The 22,028-nt window shown below is 32.7% G+C and overlaps 1 protein-coding gene and 2 pseudogenes across 3 annotated transcripts in view; 2 read left to right on the forward strand and 1 right to left on the reverse strand.

Moving 5' to 3' along the window:
• The window catches only part of STK31 (serine/threonine kinase 31), a 65,777-nt gene that overhangs the window by 35,506 nt on the left and 8,243 nt on the right, over positions 1 to 22,028 (forward strand). For 2 of the 3 annotated variants that reach the window (XM_015589429.1, XM_006911996.2), the window contains exons 13-23: positions 1,346 to 1,462; positions 2,462 to 2,581; positions 4,411 to 4,542; positions 6,035 to 6,136; positions 7,738 to 7,818; positions 9,411 to 9,536; positions 10,142 to 10,267; positions 10,448 to 10,534; positions 11,220 to 11,369; positions 13,918 to 14,040; positions 19,131 to 19,199. In XM_015589429.1, coding sequence (XP_015444915.1) covers positions 1,346 to 1,462; positions 2,462 to 2,581; positions 4,411 to 4,542; positions 6,035 to 6,136; positions 7,738 to 7,818; positions 9,411 to 9,536; positions 10,142 to 10,267; positions 10,448 to 10,534; positions 11,220 to 11,369; positions 13,918 to 14,040; positions 19,131 to 19,199 — 1,233 coding nt within the window. The remainder of the gene's footprint in view (positions 1 to 1,345; positions 1,463 to 2,461; positions 2,582 to 4,410; positions 4,543 to 6,034; positions 6,137 to 7,737; positions 7,819 to 9,410; positions 9,537 to 10,141; positions 10,268 to 10,447; positions 10,535 to 11,219; positions 11,370 to 13,917; positions 14,041 to 19,130; positions 19,200 to 22,028) is intronic. The other variant, XM_006911997.1, reaches the window with a different exon arrangement.
• Positions 3,599 to 3,717, forward strand: LOC112479836 (annotated as a pseudogene).
• LOC112479891 lies at positions 7,290 to 7,408 on the reverse strand (annotated as a pseudogene).

A 22,028-nucleotide genomic window follows, 5' to 3' on the forward strand; every position in this document is an offset into this window, starting at 1 on the left:
TAGGGAATAAGGACATGTATATATACGTGTGCTTTAGAGGATAGAGAGCATTCCTCTCTTTTTGGTTTCTTTTTTAAGCAAGATGTGTTTTAACAATAGTTGGCTAACTAGTCATGCTTAAAATAATTGGTAGTATTTAATAAATCTTTTTAAGTTTTAGATACCTTAAATATCTTAAAAATACCTAAAATAGATGGAGAATATTAGTCTATTGATATTAGGTATTAGAAAAGATGTTTTGCATATCATTCCTTTTGGTTCATTTTCATTATTATAAAAACAGCATGAAATTTTCCAAAAGGCTTGGGGCATGTCATTTTGTATAAAGTGCTCAGAACTCTAATTAAATTTTAGCCTAATTCTGTTTTGTCTGCTTTAGCAACTTCCTTAGCAAGGGCAAGGACACCCGTGGTGTCCTTTATCTTATCTGCGTGATTGATTTCCAAATACGCATTTCTAGCTTAGTTTTGGAAAAAAACTTTATAATCTCTAGCTACTTCTGGGACTCTTCATTTTTGTTACTTTCTTATAGATACATTAACATAACTAAGTTACTGCTTTATCTTCTTTTGTTATTGATCATCATTGTCTTGCTGTTTAGGTTAATTTTTTTTTTCATTTCCACAGCTGTTTCCCAAATCCAGTTCTCCATAATCACAAATCCGAATACCTGAAATCAAAGAGACTGCTTGTAACCTTTATATTCTATATTATAATTTGAGCCCTGTTTTGTTCTGTTTAACACCTTATTATAAAGTATATTTCCAGATAGAAAATACCTTTGTTTTCCTAATGAAACGAATCCATCTGAGTTTAGTCTTTAATCTGAAGTACTCTTTAAAAAGTACTCTTTAACTTTTAATCTCTATTCTTAAATACTAGGTCATTAGTAAATACCAGGTATAATCATATTCCTTCCTTGTTTGAGAGCTTACATTGCCTGCCTACTACCTTTCAAATTTAAACATGCCACCTGAGCATTCAAGGTTCTTTACTAATTTTTAGTCAGACTGCCTCTTTCACTATGCCCCAAAAATGTCTTAGTTTTGTTTCTGTTCCCCGCCCCGCCACCTCCCCCGGTACTTCTGTATTGTCCTCTCACCTCTGTTAACTGCTAACTACATTAAAAAAGAATCCGTGTTTTTTTTTTAGGTGCGTGATGTGTGTATACCTTTTTTTTTCCTGGTACATAGTTTTATGAGGGTAGTACTTTATCTTTCTTGTGTATTCTTATTTCCCTTACATTGTCCAATACTTAGGCTAATGCTCTGCTCCAGGTATAAGGACACAATACTAATTGAAACAATTAAATGAGATACTTCATGCTTTTATTTTTGCAAATGAGGCTTTTGACTTATCTGTGGAAGAATCACTGACTTTTGAAGATACAATTGGTAATATTGATGAAATCCTAGAGAAGTCTGAGTCAAGTGTCTGCAAAGAGCTGGAGATATCTCTGGTTGTGAGTATTGATATACTTTATTATTGCTTCCTTTGAAGCAGTATGGTTTCTGTTGCTAGTTAGAAAGTATCAAAGACTGGTTTTAGCTTTTGTCTCATAGGTCTATTTGAAATAGTAACACTGTCAAGTTCTAATCCAACAAAACAAATCTCAGACTTCCACAGGGTGGCATTTTCATTTTATTGGGATATTTTAAATTAAAAATAATTTTAATTTTAGGAAAACTCAATCTGAGTGTATCAGTTTTCTTTATCATTCGATTCTTGAGTCTATCATACCCAGTGACTGTAAGAAAAGACTCTTTAGAGTTTGAAAACTTGGAATAAAATCTAGGAGAGCTTTGGAAGTATATATACAAGGTTGATTAGTAGCTCCCTTTCTCTATTGTGTATATTCTCTATTGCTATGTCAAGTTAAAAAATTAGTGTGGCTCCTTAAAGGAGTATTTCGTAATATTAATATTGCTCACTGGGAAACTCTCTGTTTTTCAGGCTGCTTACCAAAGTCTCAGTGGTAATGTTCTTCATTTTACTTGTTTCTTTTGCCTTTTGTGTTTTTATTCAGATTGGCATTAAAAATATATATGCATTATTGTATTTCCCTATTGTCACATAGTTCTTATTTAGATGGTTTTGTCAGACTTTATTTTAGAAGCGGTGATTAATAGATGATTTCCAAAAGTAATTTAAGTGTTGAAGTTCTATATATTGTTTAGTTCTTACATTTAGCATATAGTATCCATGATTTCTTTTGATATTTCTCTACTCTAGACAGCTCTAGGAACAATAGTATAATGGGAGTAAAATTTCCCATATGAACATCTTTGACATCCATCCATCTTTCTTCTGTCTAGAAAAGTATTTGTGTTCAAGAAATATTTTGAAATGGACATAGAAATTTGTTAAAGGCATTATTTTGAAGTTTATCCATTGTTATTGAAGGTTTTAACTATTTTGGATACTCTTGTGTGTATAATTCTATGTGTTTGGTTTCATTTAGGAGCAAGGTGATGCAGACAAGGAGATCATTTTAAATACATATAGTCAAGTACTACAAAAGATCCATTCAGAGGAAAGGCTTATTGCCACAGTACAATCTAAATACAAGAACAGTATTGAGGTTGGATTATGCTTTATTTTATTTGTCTTATATATTGATGTTTTGTATTTTTTAATACTTAAAATTTTCTCAAGTAATTTAATACCCATTGTGTAGGTAAATTATTTGTTATTGCCAGCAAAACACTGTGGCCATTTTTAGTTGGTATATAATTAAATTTACTCTGCTGCTTCCTCACTTCTCTCAGCCTTCATAGAATTGGAGAGAGTTAGGGCCTTGCTTTGGATTAGATTTTGGCTTAAGGGCATGTCATGGCTGATTTGATCTTCTATTCAAACCACTAAAACTTTCTCCATATTAGCAATAAGGTTGTTTTGATTTGTCATCATTCCTGTATTCATTGGAGTAGCACTGTTAATTTCCTTTATTCTTTTGCTACCTTGGCTAACTGGTGCAAGAGTCCTAGCTTCCGGCCTATCTTGACTTTTGTTATGCCTTCTTCACTAAGCGTAATCATTTCTAGCTTTTAAGTAACAGATGTGTGACTTCTTTTCACTTGAACACTTAGAGTCTATTGTAGGGTTACTAATTGGTCTAATTTCAATATTTTTGTGTCTCAGGAATAGGGAGGCCTAAGGAGAAGGGGAGGGATGGGGGGAATGATTCATGGGTGGAGCAGTCAGAATGCACATTTATTGGTTAAGTTTACTGTCTTATATGGTTGTGGTTTGTGGCTCACCCAAAACAAGTACAATGATAATATCGAAGATCACTCATCACAGATTACTGTCACAGATATAATAATGCTAAAAGTTTAAAATATTGTGAGAATTACCAAACTGTGACACAGACATGGAGTGAGCAAATGCTGTGGAAAAATGGTACCTATAGACTTGCTCGACCCCAGGGTTGCCACAAACCAGTTAAAAAAGAATGTGCAATATTTGTGAACAGCAATAAAGTGAAACAATAAAATGAGATATGCCTGTATTTCTTTTTTGGATGGTGACTTGCATATATGTATGTATATATATTATGTGCATTACATTGTTTTGTAAGCTATTTCGAAAATATTTTCTTTACGGCCATGCCACCCTGAACAAGCCCGATCCCGTCTGATTTTGGAAGCTAAGTAGGGTTGGGCCTGGTTAGTACTTGAATGGGAGACCACCTAGGAAGACCAGATGCTGTAGGTGTAAAAAATAAAATAAAAAATAAGGAATTTAAGCTGACAAGGTCTTTGTAATCCGTGAGGTCAACCAAGGGTTGCCTTGCCTAAAAAAAAAAAAAGAAAAAAAGAAAATATTTTCTACATTTAATGGTATGTTTCATTTTCCCATATGATTAGTCATTTTGAGCGACTGAAAAATCATTTCTTGTATAGATGTGCAACATTATTTAACTTTTCCTCTGCTAGACATTAAGATTACTTCCACTTTTTTTTTATCATCAGTAACATTGTACATAATTTTTGTACATAATTTTGTGTGTTTCCTCAGCTAGATTCCTAAAAATTATTAATTACTAAGTCAAAAGGAATGAACATTCTTAAAACTCGATACATATTATCAAACTACTTTTGGGAAAGGTAATTTCAATGTGCATCCTCACTAGAAATTCTAATTTGCATCCTTTCTAGCAAAGTGTGCCTTACTGTATCAGCCTGAAGTAGTTCTTTTACCTTTGCTACTTTGATTGCTGGAACTGATGTTCTTCTAAATAGAAATATGAATACTGAAAAATCAGTTGGTAGAACTGTCTTGTTGAAAACTGTAGGCTTTCTTATTTCAGTCCAAACTCAGTAAATACTAGGCGAATCTTAATAGAGATATAATAAATGCTCAGTAAGTGATTATGTTGTCTGTTTTGAAAATATCTCTTTCTCTTAGTTTAAGAAGCAGATTATGGAATGTTTAAATAAGAGCCCCAATCTGGATCACTTGCTCTCCATTAAAAAGACACTGAAAAGCTTAAAAGCTCGACTGAGATGGAAATTGGTTGAAAAGAATAATTTGGAAGAAGTAAGAAAAGAGTTGGTTCTTACTGAACTCTGTGTACCTCATTTTACTTGCGCTCTGCTTTGTAAAAGTAATGCTAATAAATAAACTTTATAAAAGTAATGCTGATAGATACACTGTTTAAAATAGATCCATTATTCACATTTTATTTTACATATTTTATCTTTTTTCCTTTGTATGTGAATAAAATTTTACATTAATAAACATTTTTCTGTGTCTGTTTTTCCTTCCTTCCTTCCTTCCTTCCTTCCTTCCTTCCTTCCTTCCTTCCTTCCTTCCTTCCTTCCTTCCTTCCTTCCCTCCCTCCCTCCCTCCCTCCCTCCCTTTGTCTTCCCTCCTTTTTATGGTGACATTGGTTAACAAAATCCAATAAGTTTCAGCTGTACACTTTAACAGTAAGGCATATATATGTTTACACTATGTGTTCATCTCCCATAGTTAGATTTCTTTCTGTTACTATATATTTGACCCCCTTTACCCCATCTACCTCCCCTATCCTCTCTACCTCTAAATGTTCTTTAAAAACAGTTTACATTGCTGCCTTGGTTTTCAGTAACAAATATTTTTCAACAATTTAAAGGTTTTTTTACTGTTACAATGTTTATTATAATACAAGCCTACTACATGCAAGGTGATGGGGTGCTTTCTCAAGTGTAGAATATTGTCCTAAAGTATTTTTAAGATTATGATGTCCAGTTTACACTCTTTTTAATGCTGGACATACTGTTTCTTGTAAATATTTAAGTTGCTTTCATGTGATAATAGAACTAGAAAAATTAGGACATTCTAACTGCCTTCCTTAAGTTAAACTTTATGAAACTTTGGTAATTCTTTGTGTTCCCTTGAGAATTCGATTTTTTTAGGTAAAAAAGCTAATTTAAGTTAGCTCAGTTTCTCTTTAGAGCACTTAATTGGACACGGAGTAAAACTATTAAAATGGTTTAAGATTTTTCCAGTTTTGTATTCTGGGATGTGGGGAATGGTATATTTTTTAACTTGATTTTTTAACTTTTGGAGAAATATATTTAACTTTGAAAACATGTATCTTTTAAGATGGCTTATTATCATTGGAATTTTATGGAGTCTTTATGAGGCTCACACTGTCTTTCCTCTAGTAGACGTGCCACACATTTATTATTATTTTTTTTTAAAACCAAATCTCACTTTCAAAGCTGTTCCAGGGAATTTAGTTGTATTGTGGTTCTTATTCTTGACATTTACTTTGTGGGCTGCAGACCAGTACCAGTTTGTGGCCTGTTAGGAACTGGGCTGCACAGCAGGAGGTGAGTGGTGGGCCAGCGAGTGAATGAATCTTCATCTGTATTTGCGGCCGCTGCCCAGCGCCTCAGCTCCATCTCAGATCATTAGGCATTATATTCTCATAGGAACTGTGGTCTCTGGTGCCAAAAAATTTGGGGACTGCTGTACTAGACTTAAAGATTTCAGTCTACTTTAACAAGCCTGTAAGGTCATTTTTTTTTCTTTCTGATTAAAGTCCGATGACCATGATGGATCTGAAATTGAGAAAATAAAACAAGAAATAACTAAATTGCGCAATAGTGTCTTTCAGGAAATTTATCGTGAGCGGGAGGAATATGTAAGTATTTGATTCTTTGGAGTTTGGAATTAGTTTTTACTAGAAATCGAATTAGTATAATTATCTTATGAAGTGGCTCTAATCACAAGGATAGTGATTATATTGGCATAATTATGTCGGTATAGTAATATATGAATTTAGAAATTAATTTCTGATGACAAAATAATTCAAAACCATTGTATCCACTGTGGAAATTATCAAAAATTATGAAGAAAAAACATCACCTCTAACTTTTCCACTCAGTGGTAACAGTAGTAATCACTGTTAATTTTTTTTTCTTCTTTTAAAATTTGTTTTTTATTAAAGTATAGTTGACAATATTATATTTGTGTCAGGCGTACAACAGAATCACTGTTAATTTTTGACTTTTAGTCTTTTTTCTGCTTTTTTTTAACAAGAATTGAGATTATAGCATTAAATAGTTTGCATATTGCTTATATCCTGTTAAAGCCTAAAAATTTTTTTCCTTTATTAAAATCTACATGAACATTATTTTAGCATAATGCTACAATGACAACATTTAAGGGGCAGTGTAATTTAGTTGAAGAATATAACAAAATAAAACTACCTGGTTTTGGGGAGAAGTTACATCTTTAAGTCTCTAATCTACCACAAATTTTTGTGACCTTGGGAGAGTCATTCAGCATATTTTCTCTTTGAAATGGAAAGAATATTGTATTTTATGTTTCAGGGGTATTGAGGGAAGAAGTAAGTTAAACAGTACTTTGATAACTAAAAATGCTATGAAAATAATAGATACTTTAAGTGTTATGCTTCATTTAGCAAACTCATAAGACTGTGTACTTTATTTTCCACTTTGGATAAATAGCTATCTCCCAGTGACATGACAAGTGTCTAGAAATTTTACTTGTGATAGATGACTTTTCTAAGGATCCTCAGTTTTAGCATTTGCTTCATAGTGGCTTTTGTAGAACTAATCAAGACTTTTATTATTTTTTCCCTCCTAAATGAAATAGCCATTATTTTTCAAATGTCACTGTGCTCTTAATTTTTTAAGAAATAATGACAATTTTATGATTCATTCTGGTGAGACACACTTTTTCTTTTTTTAGCCGAGGCAACCTTTGGTTGATCTCACAGATTGCAAGGACCTTGTCAGCTTAAATCTCTTATTTTTTATTTTATTTTTTTATGCCTATAGCACCTGGTCTTCCTAGGTGGTCTCACATCCAAGTACTAACCAGGCCCAACCCTACTTAGCTTCCAAAATCAGACGGGATCGGGCTTGTTCAGAGTAGCAAGGCCGTAAACACACTTTTTCATTTTAGCTTGGAAGTGAGTGCAGACTTTGACCTTAAGCAAGATTTTGTGCCTGTATATGTATACCAAGCTTAAAATTGAAAATTAAGTTTTTGTGTTATTAGTAAGATGGAAATTTAGATCGAAGGTAACTCTTGGTTTTCATTTGATATTTCCTGTAATAGAAGGCAAAATCAGTGATTATGTATCTTATTAGGTTAAATTTTACTAAATTATACATCTTGTTAGATATATAATAAGGGACATACTGATATATTTTTTTTCCTGAAGACCAACATGTCACAATTGAATATATGTTGATTTATATTTTTTAAATTTAGGAGAAGCTGAATAGCTTGGTACAGAAATGGTTCCCTGAGCTGCCTCTGCTTCATCCTGAAATAGGATTACTTAAGTACATGGTAAGCTTTGTTTCTCCTGAGAATTACTATGTAGAGAAAACTGATGATGTTAAAATTGTGTCAGTATTAAATTTGTAGTATCCTTACTATAAAAATATTTCTGATGAATAGGTTCTAGGTACTATTAGAACTTTTTCTCAAGACAGTCTTTGATATGGCATAGTGTATTAATTTTTATGTTAATTTGCATGTTTTTCTCTTTTTCTCTTTTCCTCACACTCATTCAATGCATTGTTTGGCACTTACTTGAATTCCAGGTGTTTGTTTTTTGAAATGATAAGCAGTTTTAGTTGCAGTTACAAGAGTTAGAATAAAAGCAGGACACTGCTAGTCATGAGGAATTTAAGCAGAATGTATGTTAAGTTAAAGCAGACTGGAAAAAATTCTAGAGAAATTAGTTAAGGTGGAGATGTTGACATGTGTATAGGTTTCTAGGCAAGCAGTATTCAAAGCCTTGGAGATCATTGTATTAGAGGGCAGTAAGGAGCAGGATTGGTAAACTGACTCTCAAGACAGATTCTGAGAGTTCTGTGTTTTTAATTCCATGCTAGGGATGAGGGACTAGATATGATATTTATTAAGATTGTTATTATGTCCATGATAATAGCTTAAAAATGATATAGAAAGGGGTATTTACATAGACTTGTGAACTCATAAATATGTAAGATTAAAGTCCCTTAAATTGTTAAAGCAATTATTATAAAATCTTTCCAGACTAGACTTTAAAATAATGTGGGATTTTCCTTGCAGTTATTTAACTCTAGCTTAGAGAGTGTCTCATGCAGGATGGATGAGTGAATATGTGGTGCTGTGTGGGACTTGAAAATTAGTTTAAAAACATGCAAATATATTTTATTGTGGAAGGTTATAAAAAGTTTGAATCATGGTTTATGGATGTCTTTAATGATTTTAAGATGTTTAACTGTGATATATACTTAGGAAACCCCTGCAGGTTGACTATATATTGTGGATTACTTAAATATAGTGACCACACTTAAAGAAAAAGAACCGAAGAACAATTTTATAAACCCCTCTTACTAAAACTATCCCACAGAAAAACTTAGCTTGGTCTAAAATGTTGATAGGCTTTAGTGCAAAAAATTAATCCTTTTAAAAATAGCAGAAATTGGTAGAATTAAAATATTTGAAAGCCATTTTCACTTTTGAAGATTCCACTTCAAAGAGTTGCAGAGGTGTTAGAATTACTTCATAGTAGTCATAATTTTTAGTCTTGTTCCTATTCTACAACTTACTTTTTATTTTCATTGTAATATTTTTAGGAAACACATGAAGTTTTCCAAGTAAACATCAGGGATCATTGGAAGCATATTTAGTTAATCCCAGTCATCTTCAAAATTTGTTCTAGAACTGTAGCAACGATTAAATGTATAGTGATAACACTTTGGGTGGGAGGAGTTCAAGAGCCAGGAGCTAGAAAACATAGGAAATATTAAATATTTTTATTTTACTGGTTTCTCCAGTAGGATTGATGGTGTCCAATCCATCTAATAGCATGTAACTAATAACGTTTAAAATTTAAAAGTACTAAGATTGTTTGGACTCTTCAGCTGTTAACAAAAACTTGTGCCTAGAACTCTGGTGGTCTTCTTACAATGAGCTTGGAACGGGATCTTCTTGATGCCGAGCCCATGAAGGAACTTAGCAGCAAGCGTCCTTTGGTATGTTCTGAGATTAATGGGCAGATAATTCTTTTAAAGGTAAGTTTAAGTTCTCTGATTTGTGGGAGATTCAGAAATGTAAAAGGGAATGGTGGTGTTACATTTTAGGAAAGTAAAAACCCACTGTTTGTTTTCTAAATTATATGAGGTGACTGGCATAGTGATTATGCTGACAGTTTGATTATCAGAATTAATTTTGAATATAAAGCTTCCTTCATTTCTCTAAATAATGTCTTTAATAAGATATACTTGTTTTCCATTTTCAAGTGAACTGTCTTATTATATTTATCCAATAGCCTTTTAAAATTCTTGTTTTTCTTAAATTTCTCTTTGAAATTTTGCCAACAGTCTTCTGTTTGATTTCTTCTCTTCATTGCTCTGGGAAACTATTAATGATGGTAATAGGTTAATTAATTTGGTGTTAGTGGCTACAAATTGCAGAATGTATGTTAAGCTATAGGTAGAATGATTCTTTCTAAATTATACCATTCAAAGCAGATAGAAAAGGTACTTATAACAATTTAAAAATAAAATTAGATGTAATTTAACTTATATAAAAATTATTATGTTTAAGTTGGAATTATGTATTATTAGAGTGTGATTTTTAATCTTAGAATTATCAGTGCCTCTTTTTTTGGTACAAGGGCTATTCTGTGGATGTTGACACAGAAGCCAGGGTGATTCAGAGAGCAGCCACCTATCACAGAGCTTGGAGAGAAGCTAAAGAAGAGTCTGGATTACTGCCATTGATATTCCTATTTTTGTGTAAGGTAAAATTCTTATACTAATCTTTTGTAGAAAACATTTAACATAAGTCTCAGCTCCAGGTTTTAGAGAGGGAATTCATTCTTTTTAACATAAAGAAAAAGTTATCTCTTAAAATCAGTGTACACTAAAAATACATAAAGGAATTTTTTACTTTCAGTCTCATTTTCTGTTTTGCTTCTTAGTCTGATCCTATGGCTTATCTGATGGTCCCATACTATCCTAGGGCAAACCTGAGTGCCGTTCAAGCCAGTATGCCTCTGACTTCAGAAGTAAGTAAAACACTCCATCTCAATGGATATATTGAATGAGAAGATAACACCTAACATTTATTGAGGGCATACTACATGCCTTATACTACGTAAAATTTTGACTAGTATTCTATTTGCTTGTCACATCAACCTGGTGATATATGTTATCTTGTTATATCGAGATGAGAAAAATTAAGCTTACAGAATAAATGAGTTGCACAGGGTCCCTCAGGTAGAGGCAAAGCTGGAATTTGAAATTAGATCTTTTTGGTACCAAAGCTCATGCTTAAAACTATTAATCTGTGCTGTATGTATGTTGCATAGTATAGCACTTAGCATTATAAATACTTAAGTGACAGCTTTAATTTCTTATCATAAATTTGAATTAGTAATAACAGTAAAGGGTGCCCTGGTTTTTTCTACTCTGTAACATGATTTTAGTCTCTTATTCTTAGATGCTTTATGTAGTCATTGTTTGTAATCTGAGACTTCTTAGAGACTACAGTCTCTTAAGTCATATGTATATGATATCACCAGTTACATGATCAGGACTTCTGGCCTTTAATTCTTTCTCTGTGCTATATTCTTATTAAAGGTTCATTTGGAGGAAAGTACTCACTTCTGGAAAAGTCTATTAATGAAAAAAGTTCATGTATTAAAGTGATTTGCCTGCTTTCTGACTTCTTTTGTGTGTACATGTCTGTAGGAAGCCTTAAAGGTCATGAAAGGTGTTGCCCAGGGCCTGCATACGTTGCACAAAGCTGACATAATTCATGGATCACTTCATCAGAACAATGTATTTGCCTTAAACCGTGAACAAGGAATTATTGGAGATTTTGACTTCACCAAATCTGTGGTAAAATATCGTGATTTTACAAATGGGTTCTAGACTTCATTTAATATTATTAGGCAGTAGTTCAGCACTTTTACATAATCTGGTAATTTATTATAAGATCTTTGCCTTCAGTTAAGGCGTGTCATGTAGCATAAGCAATTTGTTACCAGCTAGGTGCTGGAACAATAATTCCTCAATTTGTGCATTATAATTTTTAACCATAGTCTTAAGGGCAGGCTGACATTATAGTCAATGGCATTGACAACACTAATCATTAATTATTTTATCATAATCAAGAAACATTAAATTGCTAGGAAATACACAGGGAAAACTAGGTGGCCATCTCTTACCTCCTCCTCTGCTGGTGCCCTCCCTTCAATAGATTAAATTTAGGTATACATACTTTGCTATTTTTTCGTTAATAGGCATTTTTAGAAACTTGGTAACCTTGGACTTTGCCATTTAGCTTAAGTGCCGGTTCAATTACATTGGCTGTTAATTTGGTGACATTTTATCTCAGAACAGGCAGTTAATAGAGACAGCAAACATCAGACAATTAAAGAGCATATTTTGATCTTTTTATTTCTCTTTGATAGAATGGGCAGTCTCAAAATATACACAATCATGAGGGAGCAGTTTTCTTTTTTAAGATAACAGCTTTATTGTATTATAATTCATGTAATGTGTATAATTTAGTGGTAGTTTCTAATATATCACAAAGTTGTGCATTGATCATCACTATCTAATTCCAGATCATTTTTACACTCCCAAAAGAAACCCCATACTGATTTGCAGTCACTCCCTATTTCCCCTCTCCTCAGTCCCTTGGAAACCACTTTCTCTACGAATTTGCCCACTCTGGACGTTTTCTGTAAGTGGAATTATATAATATGTGGCCTTTTGTGATTGGTTTATTTCACTTAGAGCATGTTTTCAAGGTTCATCTATGTTGTGGCGTTCATCTGAGCATCATTTCTTTTTTAAAAGGCCCAAATAATATTTCATTGTAAGGATATACCATATTTTGTTTTTATATTCATCAGTTGATGGACATTTGGGTGGCTTCCACTTTTTGATTATTATGAATACTGCCGTGAACATTAGTATAGAGGTATTTTTGTGTGGACATATGTTTTCATTTCTCTTGGGAGTGGTTAACACAGAGTTACCATATAACACAACAACATGGCTACACTCTTCTGCATTCTCATTGGCAACATATGAGGATTTCAGTCTCTGTACATTCCTGCCGACATTTTATTGTCTGAGCAGTTTCCTTTTGATAGTATAAGTCTGCATCTCCAAGTCACAGGGTAATGCCACCTGTGTATATGTAGTCTCAATGATTTTCATATGGTAGCTCACAAAGATTATAAAATAAAAATGTAAAACTGTAATAAAATGCTGGATTATAAAGGATTTAGACAAAGCAGATTTGCTGAAATATATCGATTTATCTGAAAATTAAGATAACATCCTAAGAAAAATAATTTAAAATGATAAGTTTTAAAAAGTTCTAGACTCTTAGGGATCCTGGTTAGTTTACCTTTTGAGCATACTGTTTGCACAACTGTAGACATCATGACTACTCCAAGAATTATTTTTCCTCTTTTATACTGATTTGTCAGCTATATCATTTCCCAAAATATTGTTTTAATCTTCATTTAAAGTTATTTACTCTGAAATATCGATTAAACTCACCTTTTGCTTCATTTTTCACACCACTTTTAGACTGAAGTATTAAACAGGAAGAGAAATTTGAAAAGTAGTCTGTGGTCAAGATAATTGCTTTTCAGACTTCATTCAGTGCATATGAATCACCTGGGGTTCTTGTTAAAATGCAAATTTATATTCAGCCTTTCTGACAAGCCCCCTGGTGATGCTGCTACTGGTCTTTGGACCGCCCTCTGAGAAGCAGGTAACAAGATAGGAGGAAGAGAAGAGATAATTAACAGTGATATATGTGAGGTAATTATTGTGCTAATTACCTTACAATAACTCTGCAAAGTAGATATTATTTCCATTTTACAAATTAATTTAGGTTCAAAGAAGTTAATTTAGGCTCATAGCAAATAAGCGGGAGAGGGGAAATTGCAGCTAAAGGTCTGTCTGAATCCAGGCTTCATGTTCATGTAACTGATCATCCTTTGACATGTTAGAAATGGTATACTTAGGAAATGGTCAGTGAGGAAAGAATGTACCGTGTAGATTTCCAGTTTTTTAACAAGGTACTTAGAGTTTTCAGAATTAGAAATAGCACTGTCTCTTACCCTTATGAAATTTATTTTTAAAGAAGTACCAAATATTAAAGAATCAGTGGTTCTTATAGTTTTGAATCTGCTTGAGTCTTCAATGTAAAGTATAACCAAAGTCTCACTGTTAAATTTATGAGACTGATTTCAGGAGCAGTTTATAATAGCAGAAATTAGGTAAAAATACTCAGCAAAAGAGAATGAAATATTTCAAATGAATTTGTTTTTTTTTTGGTGTTGATTAAATGCAGTCTTTAACAGAAAGCCATGTCAACCGTGTGGTTGCCTTTAAGATACTTTATCTGTTGTTTTTGTAGAGTCAGCGAACTTCAGTGAACATGATGGTTGGTGACTTGAATTTGTTATCACCTGAACTGAAAATGGGAAAACCTGCTTCTCCAAGTTCTGACTTATATGCTTATGGCTGCCTTTTATTGTGGGTATGTTATTTTTTTTAATTGAACTAGATCAGTCATTTGTATGTATTTATATTTATATTTCAGTATACAAAGTGATGATTTTATAGGGGTTTTCCTCAATAAAAAGCGGTGCCAGATTTTTAGTGGAGCACAGTTTTCTTTCTCTTAAAAAAGTTTTATAATAAACTTGGTATACTTCCTATTACCTCTTGCATACTTTCTCCAAATTGACTTGATATTTACATATCATGTTATTGTCTTAGTTTTATTAAAAAGTCAAGATTAACAGTAAAGATGATTTTGTCCTATATTAATTTGGAAGCAGTTCATACGTATGTGGAAAATAAATGTTAAGCCTTGAGTTAATGTTCCTGATTTCAGTGTAAACCGAATAGCTATTTCTTATCTGTAGTTTACACGCATTTTTCCTGTGAATTGTGAGGGATTAAGTATCAATGAGGGAAGGATGTCTGTTCTCATTTCTTCTGTTTACCATTGTACTTTGGTTTTAGCCCATGGGTCAGGAAAACTTTCTATAGAGGACCAGATGGTAAATATTTTAGGTTCTTTAGGCCATATGGTTTCTGTAGCATGAAAGCAACCATAGACAGTATGTAAATGGATAAACGACTCTTTTTCCAATATAACTTTAGTTATGAACATTGAAATTGGAATATCACATAAGTTTCATACATCAAGAAGTAGTATTTGGTTTTCTTTTAAACATTTAAAAATGTGAAAACCATTCTCTGCTTTCAGGCTGTACAAAAATGAGCAGTAGAGTGTATTTGGTGTGCAGGTCATAGTTTACCCATCCTGATTCTAACCAGTGTAATACGACAACAAAAAGAAATAAAAAACAGAGTTGGAAAATGAAGAAGTAAAGCTGTCTTTTATTATGTAGAAAATCTTTAGGAATGTACATAAGAACTGTAGAACTAACAACTAAGTTTATCAAGGTTGCAGTATACAAAGTCAGCATAGTAATTAATTGTGTTTCATAAATTAGCAAATAACAGTAGGACCAAAGATTAGAGAAACAGTCATCTATTTCAGCCTGTAACGTGAAACAGATGGTTCTTTTTAAAAAAATTTTATTAGTTTCAAGTGTATAGTACATTGGTTAGACATTTATATACTTTATAAAATGATCCCCTTAATGAAGCAGATGATTCTTAAGAATTTGTTGGGAAGCTGCTGGGAATCTCCAAAGCCTGTAAGAAACTTACATACCACTTCATTCTATTCTATGTATGTATTTCCTTTGTGACTTTCTCCATGACTCATGAATTATTTAGAACTTTAATGTTTAATTTTCATATGTTTAAAATTTTTTTGTCATATTTCTGCATTGATTTCTACTTTAATTATGACCAGAGAGCATATTCTGTATTATGTTATTCTTGACATTTATTGAGGTTTGTCTTGTTGCTAGCATATGGTCTGTGTTGGTGAATGTTCCATGGAATCCTGAAAAAAATGTTTTCTGCCATTGTTGGGTGAAGTTTTCTATATATGTAAATTAGATCTTGTTGTTTAAATGTGTTCTTCATATTCTCTTTATCCTTACTGATTTTATATCTAGTAGTTTTTTTCTCTTAATAATTATTTATTTATTAAGGTGACATTGGTTAACAAATCCAGTAAGTTTCAAGTGTACAATTCAACAGTAAGTTATATATATATAGATTGCATTGTATGTTCATTGCCCATAGTTAGATTTCTTTCTGTCACCGCATATTTGATCTCTTTTACCTCATCTACCTCCCCCACCACCCACTTGTTATGTCTAGTAGTATTTTTAGTTGCTGAGAGAGAGGGCTGTTGAAGTCCCCCACTAAAATTGTGAATTTGTCTCTTTCTTCTTTGAGCTCTATCATTTTTTGCTTCTTATATCTTAAGGCCTTATTGTTTGATGCATATATGTTAGGATTGTTATATCTTCGTAGTGTATTGATCCGTTTATTATTATGTAACATCCTTCTCTACTAATTTTCTTTGCTCTGACATCTGATATAGAGGCAGCCATTCCTATGTTTTTAAAAATTAATGTTTACATGGTATATTTTTTACCCTCCATTTACTTTAAAACTATGTTGTTGAAATCGAAGTTAGTTTCTTGTAAAAATGGTTATATTTATGTTTGTGTTTTTTATTTGTCTTAGTAATCTTTACTTTTTAATTAGGGTATTTAAATCATTTACACTTAAGGTGATTTTTGATATGTTAGGGTAAGTTTACTGTTTTATTATTCGTTTTGCTTGTTCTGTTTCTTGTTGATTTACTTTTCTTGCTTTCCTTTGGGTTATATGAATATTTTTAAAAGTCTACCTTGATTTATTATGGTGCTTCTCAGTGTATTGCCTTCTGTAGTTTTTTTAGTGGTTGGCCTGGGTATGACAGTACACATATGTGTCTTCTCACATTTTACTAGTGTCACTGTTTTAACACTTAGAAGTGTAGAAGCCTTCCATTTAGGTTTCTTTACCCTCCCCACTTGTAAATATCATTGTCCTGAGCATCAGATAGTGATATAACTTTTGTTTCAATGATGGTATTTGATTTAGGAAACTCAGGATGAGAAGGATAGTCATTGGTACTTACCCATAGTTCTGTTCTGTCCATTGTTACTTATTGCTTCTGATGCTCCAACATTCCCTTTAAAAATTTTCCTTTTTAGTACTATAGTACCTATGAGTTTAAATTCATGGACCTTGGATTTAGAGAGGATTTTATAAATTTGACCTCAAAGACAAGGGAAGTAAAAGCAAAAATAAATGAATGGGACCATATCAAATTAAAAAGTTTCTGTACAGCAAAAGAAACTATCAACAAGGCAAAGAGGCATCCATCCGAATGAGAGAATATGTTTGCGAACAATGCCTCTGATAAGGGCCTAATATCCAAAACATAAAAAAGTCATACAACTCAACAATAAAAAAATTAAAAAGTAAGCAGAGAACCTAAACAGACACTTCTCCCAAGAAGACATACAAATGGCCAACAGACATATGAATAGATGCTCAACTTTACTAGCTCTTAGGGAAATGCACATCAGAACCACAATGAGATACCATCTTCCACCTGTTAGAATGGCTATAATCAACAGGACAAGTAATAACAAATGCTGGAGAGGATGTGGAGAAATAGGAACCGTTATACCCTGCTGGTGGGAATGTAAATTGGTACAACCACTATGGTAAGCAGTATGGAGGTTCCTCAGAAAACTAAGAATGGAATTATCATATGACCCAGCAATCTCTCTTCAGGGTATTTACCTAAAAAACTTGAAAACATTTATTCACAAAGATATATGCACCCCATTGTTCATAGCAGCATTATTCACGGTGGCCAGGACATGGAAGCAACCAAAGTGTCCTACAATAGATGATTGGATAAAGAAGATATTATGGTACATATATATGATGCAATATTATTCAGCCATAAAGAAAAGTAAAATACTGCCATTTGCATCAACATGGATAGATCTTGAGATAATAATGCTAAGCTTAAGTCAAAGTTGAAAACTATGTAGTTTCACTCATATGCGAGATATAAAAACTGAAAGCGACAAACAACATTACAGAGAGACTCATGGACACGGACAGAAGATTAGTGGTTACCAGAGGAGAGGGGAAGAAGGGAGAGGTAGATAGGCATAAAAGGTGTCAAATATTTGGTAATGGAAGGAAATTTAACTTTGGGTGGTGAACACACAATGCAATATATATATATATATGACCTATTGTTGAACTACATGCTTGAAACATTTGATTTTATTAATGTCCCAATAATTTTAATTAAAAAATAAATGCTTTTCAAGCAAAAAATTTTTGTTTGAAGTACTTTCTTGCCATTCTTTAAGAATATGTTTTCTGGTGTCAAATTCTTTTAGATTTCTTTCATCTAAGAACATCTTGATTTTACTTTCATTCCTGATTGATATTTTTCTGGATATAGAATTTATAGTTGAAAGTTCTTTTCTTTCATCAGTTGAAAATGTTGTTTTACTTTGTCTGTTCTCTATAGTTTCACATGAGAGGTCCTCTGTTACTCAAATTGGTATTCTTCTGTAGGTAATATTTGGTTTATCTTTCATTGCTTTCATGATTTTTTTCCTTTGTTTTTAGTTTTCAGAAGTTTAATTTCTTTGAGTTTATCTTATTGGTGTCATTTATTTTTTTTTGGACTTGCAGGAGTCATAAGGTATGTCACTATGTTGTTCCTCCAGTCCTGAGGTCTCTAATTAGTTTTGCCTTTCTCTTTTGACCTTGTAGAAGTCTTTGTCCTTTACGTTATCCAAACTTTATAGTTGTATTTACTGGTGAGGAGCAGGACGAGACGAGAGGTCCTTCTGCTCATTTTTAAATTTTATTGTGGAGAACTTACTTGGATCTGGATTTAAATAAACTGTATAAAAGTAAAATAATTTATGATATTTGTGAGATTAAAAATTTAACGATATTTTAAAGAATTAATTTTTAGGTGACATTGTGATTATGTAAAAATAGACTGTCTTTTAGAAATCTACTAAAAGATTTACTGATAAAATTATGAGACATACAGGATTTGCCTCAAAAATAACATATATAGGTTTGTACATAGGGCAGAAGTAGTCATTGGTTGATGGTTGTTGGGGGTGGGTGATGATGAATACATAGGATTTGGAATATCTTTGTGTATATAATAAATTATCCATATTTAATAGTTTGAAAAAGTTTAATATGTATTTCTTGAACACAGACAGGTTAGATAATTAGGAAGGAAATTTGCCTGACTTATTTTCTTTGTACTTAATGTATGAGTATTGGTGAAACCAACATAACGTAAGCTACTACATTTTAATATATTTGCTTGTCAGGTGAGGAAATATTAAAAGTGCTTTGTGTATCAACTCTTATTGATACTTTAGGAACCCAGGAATCATGCGGTTGCTTGTGAACAAGTAGCTGTTATATTGAAAGTGTTTTTATCCTGCAGGGGATAATATGCTTTCTTTAGGTTACCTATTCTCTTCTCACCAAAATCTGAATATTTCCAGATTTGACACTGCTGTAGGGTCAAAGTTTTGGTATATTTGGAATTCATTCCTTCTTATTCCCTTTTAACAGCTTTCTGTTCAAAATCAGGAATTTGAGACAAATGAAGATGGAATACCAAAAGTGGATCAGTTTCGTTTGGTATGTGACCTTTTTGTCATTAATAGTTGGAAATGTGATATAGATAAGTAGCAGTAATGTAATTGTAAATATTTGACTGAAAATGTCCTCTAAGTTTTATAAAAATGCAAAATAGCATTCACAATAGAGAACTATGGAAAAAATTTAAGTGCCCTATTTACATGACTGCCAAAGAATTACTGCTAGAGCATACTACTGGAATGTATGTTTGTCACACATTTATATAAATAATCTAAGTGATAAGTAGGGAAAAATTAGTCTCTGCTATATCTTTCAAGATCATATTATATCAAACTTATGTTTTACTTTTTATAAGTACCTAGTTGTATCTTTCCTTAGTAATACATCTATGTCATTCATATCGCTTTGCCCTTCATATATGTATTCAGTCAACATATTTTGAGTACCTGTTCTATATAAGGAATTGAAACTAGGGACTGGGTTACTAGGATTGTAGTATTGAAGAAAATAATTTAGAAAAGTGAATGAGTAAACAACAAGATCTATAATTAGAGTATTAAGAAAAAGTACTTTGGGGGAAGCCAGTTCTTAATTCTGCAGAGAAAGAGGGAAGAAGTAGATCTCAAATGCCACCAAGTAGTTATTTGCGGTGAATCTTCAAGACTGAATTAGGGTTTACATGAGGTAGAGTAAGTGATGGGCATATCTGTAAAGACAGTAGCCTGCACTAAGAATGAAAATACTAAATTCTTTTGAAATGGAATAGTCCAGTATGACTAGAAGTTAAAAATGACAGTAAACGAGTCTGTGAAAGTATAATGGTCAGGCTCTAAAAGTTCTCATGCCATTTAAAATGATATATTTTGTAGTATTTTAGGTTTATTTTAATGACTATTTTTTAAGAGCAGTTTTTGAGTTCACAGCAAAATTGAAAGGGAGGTACAGAGATTTCCCATATACCTCTTTCCGCTAAATATGCATAATCTATCTATTATCAAAATCCTCTACCAGAGTGGCACATTTGTTACAATTGATGAACCTGCATTGACACATCATTATCACCTAAAGTCCATGGTTTGCATTAGGATTCACTCTTAGTGTTGTTCTTTCTTAGGGATTTGGACAAATGTCTCCACCATTATAGTATTATTATACAGAGTATATTCACTGCCCTAAAAATCTGTGCTCTGCCTATTCATCTCTGCCTTCTTCAGACCCCTGTTCACCACTGATGTTTTTACTGTCTCCATGGTTTTGCCTTTTTTACAATGTCATACAGTTGGAATCATACAGTAGTATATAGCCTTTTCAGATGGGTTTTTTTCCATTTAGTAATATGCATTTAAGGTTCCTTTAGGTCTTTTCATGGCTTGCTGGCTCATTTATTTTTTGTCACTGAATAGAATTCCACTGTCTGAATGTATCACAGTTTGTCCATTCACCTACTAAAGGATATCTTGGTTGCTTCCAGGTTTTGGCATTTATGAATAAAGCTGCAGTAAACATTTATGTGCAGGTTTTTGTGAGAATATAAATTTTCCTCTCCTTAGGTCGATACCAAGGAGTGCAGTTGCTGTATTGTATGGTAAGAGTATGTTTAGTCTTGTAAGTGGCTGTACCATTTTGCACTGCCACCAGTGATGAATGAGAGCTCCTCTTGCTCTCCACATCCTTGTCAGCATTTAGTGGTGTCAGTGTTTTGGATTTTGGCAATTCTAAAAGATGTGTAGTGGTATCTTTGTTGTTTCAATTTACATTTCTCTGATGACATGTGATGTGGAACATCTTTTCATACATAGATGGCTTATTTGCCATCTATGTATCTTCTTTGGCGAGGTGTCTGGCAAGGGCTTTGGCTCATTTTTAAATCATGTTTTTTTTTGTTGTTATCAGATATATCTTTGTAAATATTGTCTCAGTTTTTTATTTTTTTTTTAACATTTTAGATCTGTGATCTATTTTGAGTTAGGTTTTGTGATGGGTATAAGGTCTGTATCTAGATTTTTTTTTTTGGCAAGTAAATGTTCAGTATGTTCCAGGACCATTTGTTGAAAACACTATCTTGCCATCGTATTGCCTTTTCCCCTTTGCAGAGATCAGTTGACTGACTTTATGGGTATATTTTCTTCCATTGATCTGTTCTTTTACCAAAACCACAATGTTGATTACTGTACCTTTTTAGTAATTCTTGAAGTTGGGTAGTGTCAGTCCTCCAAATTTTTTCTTCAATATTGTGTTGGCTATTATGGGTCTTTTCTTCTTCATATAATGTTTATTATTATTATTTTAAATTTATCTTTATTATGGTACATTGGTTAATGAAATCCAGTAAGTTTCAGGTGTACAATTCAACATTAAGGTATATATATATATATTGCATTATGTGTTTACTGCCCATAGTTAGATTTCTTTCTGTCACCACATATTTGACCCTTTTTACCCTATTTTTACCTCCCTCCTTCCCCTTCATCCCCCCACCTTGAGGTAATCATGCTAAGTGAAATAAGCCAGATGTCATCACAAATGGCAGTGTTTCATCTTTCTTTATGGCTGAGTAGTATTCCATTGTATATATGTACCACAGCTTCTTTATCCAGTCATCTGTTGTAGGACACTTTGGTTGCTTCCATGTCCTGGCCACTGTGAATAATGCTAATATGAACATCAGTGTGCAAATATATTTTTGGATATGGGTTTTCAAGACTTTGGGGTAAATACCCAGTAGAAGGATTGATGGATCATATGGTAGGTCAATTCTTAGTTTTTTGAGGAACCTCCATATTGTTTTACATAGTGGCTGAACCAATTTGCAATCCCACCAACAGAGCACAAGAGTTCCCTTTTCTCCCCACCCTTACCAACACTTGG

This window comes from Pteropus alecto, unplaced genomic scaffold, assembly GCF_000325575.1.
Source record: "Pteropus alecto unplaced genomic scaffold, ASM32557v1 scaffold21, whole genome shotgun sequence".
Classification (NCBI taxonomy): domain Eukaryota; kingdom Metazoa; phylum Chordata; class Mammalia; order Chiroptera; family Pteropodidae; genus Pteropus; species Pteropus alecto.